At 42.8% G+C, this 15,432-nt stretch overlaps 1 protein-coding gene across 4 annotated transcripts in view; it reads right to left on the bottom strand.

Annotated features, from left to right (window-relative positions):
- The window catches only part of atp7a (ATPase copper transporting alpha), a 144,011-nt gene that overhangs the window by 42,574 nt on the left and 86,005 nt on the right, over positions 1–15,432 (bottom strand). For all 4 annotated transcript variants that reach the window (XM_038774531.1, XM_038774532.1, XM_038774533.1 and 1 more), the window contains 5 exons: positions 12,886–13,108; positions 8,892–9,125; positions 7,293–7,384; positions 6,166–6,293; positions 4,235–4,389 (listed from right to left, as the gene is read on the bottom strand). In XM_038774531.1, the coding sequence (XP_038630459.1) occupies positions 4,235–4,389; positions 6,166–6,293; positions 7,293–7,384; positions 8,892–9,125; positions 12,886–13,108 (832 nt within the window). The remainder of the gene's footprint in view (positions 1–4,234; positions 4,390–6,165; positions 6,294–7,292; positions 7,385–8,891; positions 9,126–12,885; positions 13,109–15,432) is intronic.

The following is a 15,432-nucleotide window of genomic DNA, read 5'->3' on the forward strand; positions in this document are numbered from 1 at the left end:
CCTGGACCCATCCTGCTCCGCAAACACGTGCGGGCGCACAAGTCGGACCCATTGGTCGCGAGGGTCCACCTCCTCCAGCTAACCCTCAATACGCCTACGTGGCGTACCCTGACAGCCGTCAGGATACGGTCTACCTTCGGGACCTGGCGCCCGCTGGATCCCCACCCACACCCCCACCCTCCCTCCTACCGGCGCACCCCACAGCCGCCCCCTTCCCAGGCGGATCGGTCCTCCCACCGGTCCCATCCAGGGGTGATGAAGCTGCCGAAGAAACCAAAGCCATTGTCCCGGAGCCACGGATGCCCGAGCCGGCGCCTGCATCACCGCCGAAACTGCGACGATCGCAGAGGACGGCCAGGCCCCCGATCGACTAATTGCTTCATTTTGAATGTAAATAAATACTGTAAATAGTTGCGACATGTAACGAGGCAAAACTCTGTACTAATGTATACCAGGTACCACCATAACCTCAACCTCTACCACTGTATGACGCGAGACCACCACCCCCCGCCGGACTCTTTTTTTAACAGGTGGTGAATGTGGTAGTCGGTACTAGGGGTATTACGGTACCCAGGCTGCAAGATCACTGGTGTGGGAGGTACCTGAGGCAGCAATATCATTGGTGAAGCCTGCCTGCTGGTTCCTCCCAGTAAGGCGGAGTATGAGAGCCTGTGTCTCCCTAGCAGCTGCATTCTGTACCTGCGCTGCTGGGGGAAACATCTAGTCCAATAAAGCCTTCAATTGTCATCCAATCTCGCTTCTGGAGTCACTGATCGAGCATTACCGTCTAAACTAAAATCTTCTACACTTCCGGGGTCCATATCCCTCTATTCCCATCCTATTCATGTATTTCTCAAGATGCCCCTTAAACATCACTATTGTCCCTGCTTCCACTGTCTCCTCCGGCAGTGAGTTCCAGGCACCCACTACCCTCTGTGTAAAAAACTTGCCTTGTGCATCTCCTCTAAACCTTGCCCCTCGCACCTTAACCACGCCCCCTAGTAATTGACCCCTCTATCCTGGGGAAAAAGTCTCTGACTATCCACCCTGTCAATGCCCCTCATAATTTTGTAGATCTCTATCAGGTCACCCCTCAACCTCCTTTGTTCCAGTGAGAACAAACCAAGTTTATTCAACCTCTCCTCAGAGCTAATGCCCTCCATACCAGGCAACATCCTGGTAAATCTCTTCTGCACCCTCTCTAAAGCCTCCATATCCTTCTAGTATGTGGCGACCAGAATTGAACACTATACTCCAAGTGTGGCTTAACTAAGGTCCTATGCAGCTGCAACATGACTTGCCAATTTATATACTCAATGCCCCGGCCAATGAAGACAAGCATGCCGTAGGATTCTTGACTACCTTTTCCACCTGTGTTGCCCTTTTCAGTGACTCGTGGACCTGTACACTTAGATCTCTCTGACTGTCAATACTCTTGAGGGTTCTACCATTCACCATATAATCCCTACCTGGTATTAGACCTTCCAAAATGCATTATCTCACATTTGTCCGGTTTAAACTCTATCTGCCATCTCGCCGCCCAAGTCTCCAAACAACCGAAATCCTGCTGTATCCTCTGAGTCCTCATCGTTATCCGCAATTCCTCCAACCTTTGTGTCGTCCGCAAACTTACTAATCAGACCAGTTACAGTTTTCTCCAAATCATTTATATATACTACGAACAGCAACGGTCCCAGCACTGATCCCTGCGGAACACCACTAGTCACAGCCCTCCAATCAGAAAAGCACCCTTCCGTTGTTACTCTCTGCCTTCTATGACCTAGCCCGTTCTGTATCCATCTTGCCAGCTCACCTCTGATCCCGTGTGACTTCACCTTTTGTACCAGTCTGCCAGGTACTGCAAAGGCTATGGGCCCTGGCAATATTCCAGCAATAGCACTGATGATTTGTGCTCCAGGACTTGCTGTGCCCCTAGCTAAGCTGTTCTAGTAGAGTTAAAACACTAGCATCTATCCGGAAATGTGGAGAATTGCCCAGACATGGTCCGTACACCATCAGCAGTCTATCTCAGCCAATTACGACACTATCAGTCTATTGCAATCATTAATAAAGTGACACTTGCTTAGTAATAACCTGCTCACTGACGCTTAGTTTGGGTTTAACCAGTGTACTCAGTTCCTAACCTCATTAAAGCCATGTTGCAAACATGAACAAAAGAGACGCACTCCAGAGTTGAGGTATAGGTGACTGCCCGATATCAAGATTGTACTTGTCAGAGTGTGGCATCGAGGAGTCTTGGCAAAAATGAAGTCAATGGAAAAAAGGGGTAAAGCTCTCCGCTAGTTGGAGTAATACCACAAAAGAAGGTGGTTGCAGTTGTTGAAAATCATTTCAGCTGTTTCATCAATGACTTGCCTTCCAACATAAGGTCAGAATTGGGGATGTTCGTTTACGATTGCACAATGTTCAGTACCATCACGACTCCTCAGATAATGAAGTAGGTCATGCCCAAATGCAGCAACACCTGGACAATATCCAGTGTGGGCTGACAAGTGGCAAGCAAAATTGGGACCACACAAGTGCCAGGAAATGACCATCTCCAACAAGAGAGAATCTATCCATCGCCCTTGACATCAATGGCATTAACATTGCTGAATACCCCAACATTTGGTTGAATTGGACGAACCGTATAAATACTGTGGCCACAACAGCAGGTTAGAGGCTAGGAATCCTGCGATGAGTAGCGCATCTCCTGACTTCCCAAAGTCTGGCCACAATCTACAAGGCACAAGTCAGGAGAGCGATGGAATATTCTCCTCTTGCCCGGATGGGTGCAGCTCCAACAGCACTAAAGAATCTCGACACCATCCATGACAACGCAGCCCGTTTGATTGACACCCTCCACAAACATTCAAACCCTCCACCACCAACGTACAGCAGCAGCAGTGTGTATCACTTGCAAGATGCACTGCAGGAACTCACCAAGGCTCATGAGGCAACTCCTTTCAAACCCAAACCATTATCCCCTAGAAGGACAAGGGAAGCAGGTACACTGGGCCACCACCACCTGGAAGTTTCCAGCCAAGCCTCTCACCAGCCTGACTGGGAAATATATCGCTGTTCCTTCACGATCACTGGGTCAAAATCCTGGAATCTCCCTCCCTCACAGGGTGTACCTATGCTGTATGGACTGTAGCTATTATTTTTCTTATGGGCAATTTAGCATGGCCAATCCACCTATTCTTCACAACATAGATGCCAGGCTGACATGGGGAGAATGTGCAAACTCCACATGGGCAGTGACCCGGGACCGGGATTGAAGCGGGGTCCTAAGTGCCGTGAGGTAGCAATACTAACCACTGTGCCACCGTGCAGCAATTCGAGGCGACAGCTCACCACTCTCTTCTCATGGACAATAAATGCTAGTGATGCCCACATCGCTTAAATTAGTTTGAAAAAACAGAACCACTATCTCCTGGCATGAATTCACCCGAGGAAGGAGCAGTGCTCCGAAAGCTAGAGTTTGAAGCAAACCTGTTGCACTTTAATCTGATGTTGTAAGACTTCTTACTATTATTTCAGAAGGTAGCTAAGAGGAATTATATTATTCCCATTACAGGAAGAGAGAACTTATTTCAAAACACGTAAACAATATTTCCCCCCCAAATCACCCCTACTGACCTCAACCCGGAAGGGAGGTAAACAGCCGGGAATTAAAATAAACAGAAAGCATAGATTACCAATTAGTGAAAGAATTTGAAAAGCAAAACATAAAAAGGGATTCCAGACATTATTTAGCATGATCTCTTTTCAGATCTACTTTCAATAAAAATCCCTATTGTCATGATATGCAAACATGCAGCTAATGAACACATAGAATAGGAAACGACCAATGAGCAATCAGGACACTAAGGGGTGGTATCTCACTATAAAAGGGATGAGGCAGTCACACCCCGCCTCTGTTCACAGACCAACATCTACAGAGTGAGACAGGGTCTATCCTCAGCATCACACCCCAGCACGTGGCTAGAGCAAGGCTGGTTCAGTTAGACTGAGTTACTACATTTAGATTAACAGAGAGTCGAACTCATTGAGAACTGTGCTAATAGTTCAATAAAATACACTGAACTCACTTCAAAGTCTGGAGCATCTTTTACTCAAAACTGCATCAAGTGGCAGCTTGTGTTATTCCAAATTACATAACACAACACCTATAACGGGAATAATCACCATAAATCCCCAAAGTCAGGAAAAATAAGCACAAAGACTTTACCTTAGAGGTTTGAGCTTCTTCTACAAGCTTCACAATCTGGGAGAGGGTGGTTTCAGAACCAACATGAGTAGCTTCAACCAATAAAGCTCCGTGCTGATTAATGGAGCCTGCAATCACACTGCTCCCCCGTTTTTTAGTGACTGGCATTGCTTCACCTACAAACAATGCACAACAAGGAAGAGACTGAAATTATGTAACTACAAATAGCTGCAATAATTGTTCCATGTAACAATAACAAACTCCAGCATGGTTTCATTAGGAATACTTGTGTATAGTAACATGGCACCTGGGGAGAACAGAGAACATTATAACGAATTAAAACAGGACGTCCTGGGGAAAACTCAGCAGATCTGGCAGTACCCGCGGAGAGAGAAACAAAGGTAACATTTCAAGTTCAACATGATTCTTCTTCAGAGCCATCATTTTTGACTCGCGCAGTAAGTAAACTTCTCCTGCGATGCTGCCAGATTGGAGTATTGTCAGCACTTGATGTTTTTATTTCAGATTTCCAGCATCCACGGTATTTTGCTTTTATTTTCAAGCAAGTTACATATCTTTCAGTGAAGTCCAGGTCAGTAACCCAGTTGTGGGGTTTACATTTATCGGAATTCAATGGGGATATACCAGAGAGGTGTTAACAAAGAACAGTACAGCACAGGGACAGGCCCTTCGGCCCTCGAAGCATGCGCCGATCACGTGTCCCATCTCGACCAACCGCCTGCAACCTTCTATACATAATTCCTATTTGTTGTCTTTCGTCACAAGCAGGTTAGAAAAAAATGGGTGTACACATACAAGCATTTGTTTTGAACCTGTTATCACAAGCAATGAGGAACTACTTATTCTCCCCATTTTCCTTTAATGATTCTCTTCTTGCCTATAAGGAGGTAGGGCAGATGGCCGGCGACAAGCTCTCTCTGTGTCAACTGTGAAAAGGTATACGACAAGAGTTCAAGATTGCTTTCCCTTCGGTTTCCCCCCCCCTCTGTCCCTCGTGGACAGCACATAATCTTATGGAGAACTTCCTCCTGATTGCATATCTAGCATTGAGCATGTAATATTGCAGGGTAAACCGGGGGAAATTCAATAAGTTCCATAACTTCATGGTACAATAATTAGAGATTGCTCAAATTTACAGATGTCTAACTAACTAGAATTCAAATTAAAATGTCATTCCCAGAGATTATAAAATGATCAGGGGAATAGATAGACAGTCAGATACTACAAACCATTGCAAGGGGACATAAATTTAAGGTGAATGGTGGAAGATATAGGGGGGACGTCAGAGGTAGGTTCTTTACCCAGAGAGTAGTGGGGGCATGGAATGCACTGCCTGTGGAAGTAGATGAGTCGGAAACATTAAGGACCTTCAAGCGGCTGTTGGATAGGTACATGGATTACGGTAGAATGCTGGGGTGTAGATTGATTTGTTCTTCATCTAGGACAAAAGTTCAGCACAGCATCATAGGGCCTGTTCTGTGCTGTATTTTCTATGTTCTATGTTCATGTGCAGTCAGAATAGTATAAACTCCAGTCAATATTTTTTAAGTTTGTAGTGACAATGTTCCTTTTACATTGTTTATCCCTTTTTAAAAAAATTTAGAGGAGCCAATTATTTTTTTTCCAATTAAGGGGCAATTTAGCGTGGCCAATCCACCTGCCCCGCACATCTTTGGGTTGTGGGGGTGAAACCCACACAGACACGGGGAGAATTGCAAACTCCAGATTGCTTATCCCTAATGCAGCATGGAGAACAATCTGTAAAGTAATTTCTGAAAAATGCTTGGGAGTTGCCTGGGACGTCCTCGGTACCTTACAAACTAAAACAAGAGTGCAAAAAACGTTTTGAGTGCATTTCCAATCTGTACTCCCTGAACACTCTACAATGCTCCTCTTTGAACTGCTAATATGGAATGTTATTCCGCCCTTACCGGTAATCAGAGATTCATCAGCCATTGAATGACCTTCAATAACTCTGCCATCTACAGGGAATTTTCCACCTGGGACCACCTTTACAATATCTCCACGTTGTACCAACTCGACGTCGATTTGTTCTTCACTAAGGAGCCATTATGAGAAACAGAAAATGGTAATAATCATTCACAATTTATCCAAACAATGCAAATCCATTAATTACTTTTGTTCTACAAAGAAAGACAATTTGTATTGCAAAATAATAGTCAGGGACCAAGATAAATTGATCACTTCGTGATTATTATGCATGTTAAACATTTTTTTTGAAAAGTGTTAAGAATGGGGGAAATTAAGATTTGAAAATGAAATTGGGATCACAAAATAAAAAAGGAAATTGATCAGTCCAGCTGTCTGAAGAGATTTTGATCTGCGAATGAGCATATCAGTGAGAAAAGCAAGTGTTTACCTATACGACAAGGGGAAAACAATGAGGTATAAAAGAGGTAGCTTCAAAGTGGAGAGGCAAGTAAATTGGCACATATGTGCTAAAAGCCGGATCCACAGGGTGGATAACGTCAAGGGAAAAAAATGATATATCCATAGTACAACAGCTAGGCACATCCAGCTGCAGAAACATTCTCCCAACCACAAGTTATTGCAAAACAGGCAGCCGCTTACGATCCAAAATTCAAACCAAGATGATTACACCTTAGCTGAAACTGAAGACAGTTTTCCCAAACATGGCCAAATAACCTGTGCGTGGAAATTATCTACCAGATTTAGCTTAGAGTAATATAATATTGGATGTTGTTTGGGAGATCAGAGAATGTCTCAGAGAAACATAGGTAGTTGTGAATCAAGGTGTAACTTCATGTAATACTGGGTGTGTATGGCCATCAGTGTAATTAAATGTTGTAATGTACTATAGTCCTTCTTGTCACTTTATTTCTTCTTTTGAGTTAAAGATTGTTTATTAATTGATCACACAATGACTGGACTATTGCTCCCTGATTTGCAAATCTTTTCTCACAATGTACCAAATTGAAAACATACACTACTAAAAACTGGTGTTCCAAGTTATCCTTCTGGGTTTTGGGATACCCTCACATTTAACATCAGCAGGGTTCTGAACAAAAGAACACACCTTAAAATGGAATGCTCTTCATTTATCTTCACTATGGTTGCCTCAGTCGCCTGCAGTGACATCAGCTTTGCAAGTGCTTCTGACGTCTTGCTCTGCAACAACAATATTCTTAAAATTAACTTTTAAAAGTACATATTTAGAAAAGTTGCAATGCAGAGCATCGGCATAGCCAAAACCGGGCTAATTTCACACAATGAAAGCAATGGGGCTGGTTTAGCTCAATGGGCTGGACAGCTGGTTTTTGATGCAGAACAAGGCAAGCAGCATGGGTTCAATTCCCATACCTACTGAGAATTCTCCCTCTGTGTACCCGAACAGGCGCCGGAATGTGGCGACTAGGGGCTTTTCACAGTAACTTAATTGCAGTGTTAATGTAAGCCTATTTGTGACACTAAAAAGATTATTTATTTTATTTAAAGAAATCCTGATCTAATTGAAATTGCCCTATTACTGTGAGTCGGCTGCTGAACAACACATGAGCTTCAAAAGACTATCAATAAATTTCCATCAATCTTCAGAAGTTTAACTGTTAAAAAGAACTTGTGTATTAGCCAAATATCTAAAGTTAAATTGCTTGGCCATTTAATTTGCATATTCATAATTATGCAATGGAAAAATAATTTAATGTAACTGAAGCCTGCAATTATTGTCAAATACATTTCTCATTTTTGTTTTTACAGCACATGTATTCAAAAGATCAAAATAGAAGATAATTCACTCGCTGGACTTCCATCAAGGCGGCATGAGCATTCTTTATCTGCATTATAAAGACCCTGAATATTCAGACCAGCCAAAGCCCTGGCTTAAAACAGCTATGTGCACCACTTCTAATCCCCCGCCACAGAACCCATGAGCAAATTGCAGGAGACATTTACTAAATGTGTACATGTTACCTAACTAAGGCTCAAAATTGTACCAGAATTCATTTTTAAATTCATTACACTTGCTTTCATTGGCTAGTTTGCTAGATTTCAACAGCGAGAAGGGAACATACATTAAAAACAAAATAATTTTGAGTCGGTGACAGAGTGGTGGTGCTGCTGCTCTTTCAACTTTAGGCTGCCAAGCACAGCCAAATGATTTCCATAAACCTGCCCAGGATCATTTGCAGATCAACCCGAGACACCTGTTGGGAAGCAGGTGAACCAAGGTTCTACTGACTGCGAAGCCGCTAAAGTACTTGATGGCCAAAGGAATTGGTGAACAGCACAGACCAAAAAGTCCCACTTTTCATCCCATATCTGAACTTAGCATGGTACTGTCAAGAGCACTGCAATTTGTTTCAGTATCCAGAAGATAAAATAAACATTGATCAGGCTCAACCCAAGTTATTAAGCAGACCTAAGGTGTGCATGTGAGTTTTGGGTGAAGACAGCTTCAGGCCAAGCCACAACATCATCCCATTCAAAGAGCTTGTCTATAGTCTTTGCCAAAGTTCACTTTGCAAGATTGGTCAATTAGATGAGATCCTGGCATTGAGCTATATTGTATATATGCCCAAGCTACCTTCAGGAGAGAAAGGAAGGGAAGAAGATTGGCACGTAATAGAAAAATAAATTAAATCACAATGCTACTAAAGTTGGGATTTTCTTTTCTCACCTTAGCTATGTGCTCAAGCCACCGTCCTAAGCCAATGAAGACAAACAACATCGGAGGTGTATCGAAGAAAGTTATAGGGTTCACTTTGGCCTTTTCCATCATGGCAATGGCCAGAATGACACAGGAATACAAGAAAGCAATAGTTGTAGCTAGAACTATCAGCACATCCATGTTGGCAGTTTTGTGTTTGAGTGCCTTGTATGCTTGAATGTAGAAGTACCATCCACCTACAAACTGAAAAAAAACACTAGTTTTAAAAACCTATATCCAGAAGGTTTGAGGCTGCACAGCAATAAAATATGTAAAATTCTCAGTAATCACCTAGCTTTGCCTCTTCCCATTTAGGAACAAAGGACAAAGAAATGTTGCATTGATACAGTGCCTTTTACAATGTCCGAAAGTGCATTAGTCAATTAAGGGTTTTTGAAATGTAGACACTGCTGTAATAAGAGCATAAGAAATAGGAGCAGTAGGTAATTCAACATTCAACAAGATCATTGCTTATCTTCTACCTGAACTCCACCATTCCCTGCTCTACCCCTTAGTTCCCTTAGTACACAAAAATCTAGCCAATGACTGATCATCCATGGCCCTTATGGTAGAAAATTCAAAGAAACACAACCCCTTGAGTTAAGAAATTTCTCATCTTCGTCCTAAATGACTGACCCTTATTCTGAGACAGTCACCCCAAGTTGTAGATTCCCCAGCTCGAAAAAACTACCTGGTCAAGTCTCTCATTCTTCAAAACTCGAGAGAATACAAGCCTAGTCTATTTGATCTCTCCTCAGGGCAATCCCATCAACCGAGGAACAGGTCTAACTTTAGTTGCATTTCCTCTAAGGCAAGTATATCCTTCTATAGGTAAGGAGACCAACACTGACACAGTGATCCAGGTGTCACCTCATCAATGCCCTATGTAAGTGAAGTAAGACTTCACTTTACTCCATTACTCATACTCAATCCTTTTGTAACAAATGCTAACACACAATTTGCCGACCTAATTGCTTGTTATACCTGCACGTTAACTTTCTGTGATAGATGTATGTACAAAGACACACAAGTTGAAAAAATGAAAATCGCTTATTGTCACAAGTAGGCTTCAAATGAAGTTACTGTGAAAAGCCCCTAGTCGCCACATTCCGGCGCCTATTCAGGGAGGCTGGTACGGGAATTGAACCATGCTGCTGGCCTGCCTTGATCGCTGGCTTTGAAAGGAGATCAAGGCAGGCCAGCAGCACAGTTTATCAAAATAGTATCATAGTACCTTATGTCCTTTGTGGAAGACAGACGAGGCCTTGGTTTAACATCACATCTAAAAGATGGGACCTCCGAAGAAGAGTCAGGGGAATTTGCAACATGCAAGGAGGCCATTCAATTTATCGTGTCTGTTCTGGTCAACAAGAAGCTGTCCAAGCTAATCCCACTTTACAACCATTGGTGTGGAGCCTTGTTGAGTTACAGCGCATCAAGTGCATATCCAAGTACTTCATAAATGTTATGATAGTTTCTGCCTCTACCAACCTTCTTTCAACCTAAATTCCTGTCACATTCCATCTAAACCTCCTATCTCTTCCCCTAAATCTATGTGTCACTTGGTTATGGAGCCCACAACGAAGGGGAATCGGGGCTTCTTAATCACTATCTAAACCCCTCATAATTTTATACACTCCAACCCCGGTCTCCTTCGATTCGAAGATGCCAAAGTTAGCCTATCCAATCTTTCCTTATAGTTGGATGTCCAGGCATAATCCTCATAAATCTTTACTGTACCTTCTCTAGTACATTCATATGTTTCCTATAGCGCGGGATCAGAACTACATACGTTACGCCAGCTGCATAGTGCCAGTATTTTCCAACCTAATCTCCTAGCTCTTATATTTCATGCCCCAGTTCATAAAGGTAAGTATCCCATACGCTTTGTTGATCACCTCATCGACTGGCCAGCCTCTCGGGATCTGTGGTCCAAGATCCCTCTGTTCCTCTTCGCTTCTCAGTATCTTATCACTAATTGTCTATTCCCTTGCCTTGTTAACCTTCCCCAAATAAATTACCTAATTTCTCTGGATTTAACTCCATTTGTCAGCATTCGGTTTTATTGATGACACCATTGATAACTTCCTGCAGTCACACAAATGAGCCCTGAAGAACCCGATTTCCAATCACAAAAACACCCAAAGACCATTACCCTCAGCTTTCTGCTACAAAGCCAATTTTGTGTTCCAACATGCCACTTTGCCTTGGATCCTATAGACTTTTAACTTTCATGTCCAGACTGCCATCTGGCACCTTATCAAAAGCATTACCAAAATCCATATAGACTATAATCAACACACAAATTGACTTTCCTCATTATCTCCTCAGAAAAAGTCAATGCCAGTCAGACATGATCTTACCTTAATAGATTTGTGCTGCTTTTGATTAATCGGTGTCTTTCTTGTTTTTTTAAAATTTAGATTATCCAATTCATTTTTTCCAATTAAGGGACAATTTCTAGCGTGGCCAATTAACCTATGCACATGTTTTGGGTTATGGGGGCAAAATCCACGCAAACACGGGGAGAATGTGCAAACTCCACACGGACAGTGACCCAGAGTCAGGATCGAACCTGGGACCTCGGCGCCGTGAGGCAGCAGCACTAACCACTGCTGCCCTATTGGTGTCTTTCTAAGTGAAGGTTTATCATGTCGCTCAGAAGTTTTTCAAATAGTTTCTTTTTAATAGTACAATGACAGCACTAAGCCTTTGGCCAAAAATGATTGAAGAATGATGGTCAGAGCCTCAGTTGTTTCTTCTCTTGCTTCCAGCCTAAGATACATTTCATCCAGGCCTTGGGCTTTATCCACTTTCAAAGAAGTAAACCCTTTTAATACCCCCACATCACTCTGTTATATTCATCCAATATTTCACACTCCTCCCCCCAATTTAAATGTCTGCACATCCCTCTCTTTTGTCAAGTACTCATTAAGAACCAAACCAATGTTCTCGCCCTCCACACACAGGTTACTCGAACGGACTCCAATAGGCCCTTCTTTGATTTGCTATCCATTTGCTCTTTTGCAATTAAAAAAAAAAAATCTAGGCTTTTCCTTGATTTTACTTGCCAATATATTCATGTCCTCTCTTAGCTTTTCTAATTTCCTTTTTCGTTTCACCCCCACACTTGACATATTTCTCTGTGTTTTCTGTAGCATTGAGACCTCGGTATCTGTCATAAACTTCCCTTTTTTTCAGTGCAACACTTCCTGGAATAGAACTTGAAACCACAACCTTCTGACTCAGAGGAAAGAATGTTAACGTTAGTTATAACTGACACCGCACCAGTCCAACCCAAACCCAAGGTTGTCTTAAGGAATTCCTACTGCCTCGTCCAATATTTGTCGCTAGCGGGTGGAAATGCACAGCTGCAGTTGCACAAGCAGATCACTTTTAAAATAGGAATGTTGAAAGGAAACATATCCTCTCTTCTTACTATGATTTTTCAAATTTTAAAAAAATCTCTTGTAATGCTTCTTGATGGCTCAGTGGCAAGTTAAGCAGCATTTATTGCCCATCCCCAATTGCCTTTGAGGGGGGCAATTTAGAGTCAACCACATTGCTGTGGGTCTGGAGTCACATGTAGGCCAGACCAGGAATGGATGGCAGATTTCCTTCCCTAAAGTAAATTAGTGAACCAGATGGGTCTTTTTCCAACTATCGAAAATAGTTTCATAGTCATCATTAGACTTTTAATTCCAGATTATTATTGATTTCAAATTTCACCATTTGCAGTGGCAGGATTTGAACCTCAGTCCCCTAGAACATTGATCTGGGTCTCTAGATTACTCGTCCAGTGACAATAACACTATGCCAACGTATCCCCGCTAATTGGCTAACTGTTAATGGTGGAAACACAATTTCACAGTATTTCAAGTTTACGACCATTTTATATGTTCAAATATCCAGATACAGATTAAAAATTAGGAACAATGCACCCATATTAGATGGCAATACATACCTGAACTGGAACACAGAGTATGAAGGATAGCATGTTCATAATGGATAACCCAGGAAGGAGCTGTCGCTCCAGAAACATGGAGGCATGGTGCTTTTCAAACTCAATTGTAGTTGAGCCATTCTGATGACTCTTGTAGAATGCATGGTCTGCAACTATCATGTAAATCATCATGATCATCACAGGAATGCAAAAAAAAAGACTGATCAAGAAGGATCTCCTCCACCTGAGAGAAACAAGTCACAATAAAAGCTTTTTAATTATTACCAGAACTTAACAGGTCAAAATATATGCAGTCTTCAAAATAATACTCAGTAGCCCTGAATTGGATCACACTGTCCTTTCAACTTTGCGGCAAAGCCATGCACAAAAAAGTTTGAAGTGTGTTTGATTGATTTCAATCCAGTGATCATCGTACACTCCACTGATTTTCAATCTGGAAAGTCTGAAGGATGCTGGTCTGTATAAAGGAACCATTACCCTTTAGCAGGAACAATGTAAAATGCAAGTTTTATGCTGCGCACATCTGTTGTGGGATTCAGTGCCCATAATGGAAAGATATTCCAGCACGGATAGTCATAGAGTATTACAGCACAGCAAGAGGCCGTTCGGCCCATTGTGTCCATGCCAGTCATCAAGCACCGATCTATTCTAATCCCATTTTCCCACACCTGGTCTTTAGGCTTGTCATTATGGTGCTTAAATGTCTCCTTTTTTCTCAAACTTCAAAGTGCCCAATTCTTTTATTTCCCCCAATTAAGGGGCAAATTTAGTGTGGCCAATCCACCTATCTTGCACATATTTAGGTTGTGGGGATAAAACCCACGCAGACGAGGAGAGAAAACTCCACATGGACAGTGACCCAGGGCCAAGATCGAACCCAGGTCCTCGGCGCTGAGGTAGCAGTGCTAACCACTGGCCACACCCCTTCGAAATGCTTCTTAGATGTTGCTTTGGTTCCTGCCTCCACCACCTTTTCAGTCAGTGAGTTCCAAATTCGCACCACGCTCTGCATGAAAACATTTTTCCTCAAAATCACCTCCCCCGTTACCTTACATTTATGCCCCCGGTTAGTGATATCCTTTCTTGTTGCAATGTGTAAAATTTGTCACATAAAATGTAATGTAACATTCAATTTTAATAATTTTCAGTAGAAAACCATGCCTCTCTCCATACCACCCACCCAACACATTAAAAATAAGGTTTTTGTTCATATTCTGTTCCCAATTTTTCTGTACAAACAAGTGCCCACAACCATTATATTAAAAGCCATGATGTGGAGATGCTGGCATGGGACTGAGGTGAGCACAGCAGGAAGTCTTACAACACCAGATTAAAGTCCAACAGGTTTGTTTTGATCACTAGCTTTCGGAGCACTGCTCCAGATTCACCTGAGGAAGGAGCAGTGCTCCGAAAGCTAGTGATTCGAAACAAACCTGTTGAACTTTAACCTGGTGTTGTAAGACTTCGTATTATATTAAAAGGCAGTCAAGTCTTCATGCCAGTTAAATCAAACCACATTAATTGATCAGACGTGTACTACAGTACAGAGATACATAGAACATAGAACAGTACAGACCCTTCAGCCCACGATGTTGTGCCGACGATTGTGACAGCCATTTCCACGCTGGGGAAAAGTCTCTGGCTATCCACTCTGTCCATGCCTCTCATCAAATAGATAGGTTCTTGATTAACAGAGGGGTTTGCAAAAGGTGGAGGATGTTTATGGCCGTTGAGATGAGGCCAAGATGAGATCGGCATTGATAGCATTGAATGGTGGAGTAGGCTCGAGGAGCTGGATTGCCTATTCCTGCTACTTGTTTTTATGTTCTTCGGATAGGAGATTTCTTAGTTAGGGGACAATGGTTTCATGACCACAGGCGTGACTCCAGAAAGGTATGTAGCCTACCTGATGCCAGGGTCAAGGATGTCATGGAGCAGCTGCAGGACATTCTTCTGTGGTACTGTGATCATCCAGAGACCGTGGTCCATGTTGGTACCAATGACTGGGTAGGAAAAGGGATGAGGTCTTGAAAGCAGACTTAAGGGAGCTAGGAAGGAGATTGAAAAACAGGACCACTAAAAGCAGTAATCTCAGGATTACTCCTAGTCCCATGTGCAAGTGAGTGTAGCAACAGGAGAACTGAGTGATTAAACAAGTGACTGGAAAGCGAGTGTAGAAGGGAAGGCATCAGACTTCGGAGTCATTGGGACAGATTCTGGGGAAGCAAGGACGTCTGCAAGCAGACAGTCTACACCTGAATAGGACTGGGACAGGGAGATTTGCTGGTACTGGTGTGTGTGTGTGTGTGTGTGTGTGTGTGTGTGCGTGTGTGCGTGTGTGCGTGTGTGCGTGTGTGTGGGGGCATAAATGTCAGCTCAACATCCCTGGGTATAGAGTTTTCAGGCAGGATAAAAATGGTGGGAGGTCGCATTAAAAAATCAATTACAACTGGGAGCAAGGATGATATATTAAATAAAGTATCAAATGAGGCCTTATGGGTCAAGCTCAGAAATAAAAAAGGGGCAGCCACGCTGCTCAGACTGTTC

This window comes from Scyliorhinus canicula, chromosome 17 (genome assembly GCF_902713615.1).
Source record: "Scyliorhinus canicula chromosome 17, sScyCan1.1, whole genome shotgun sequence".
Taxonomy (NCBI): Eukaryota; Metazoa; Chordata; class Chondrichthyes; order Carcharhiniformes; family Scyliorhinidae; genus Scyliorhinus; species Scyliorhinus canicula.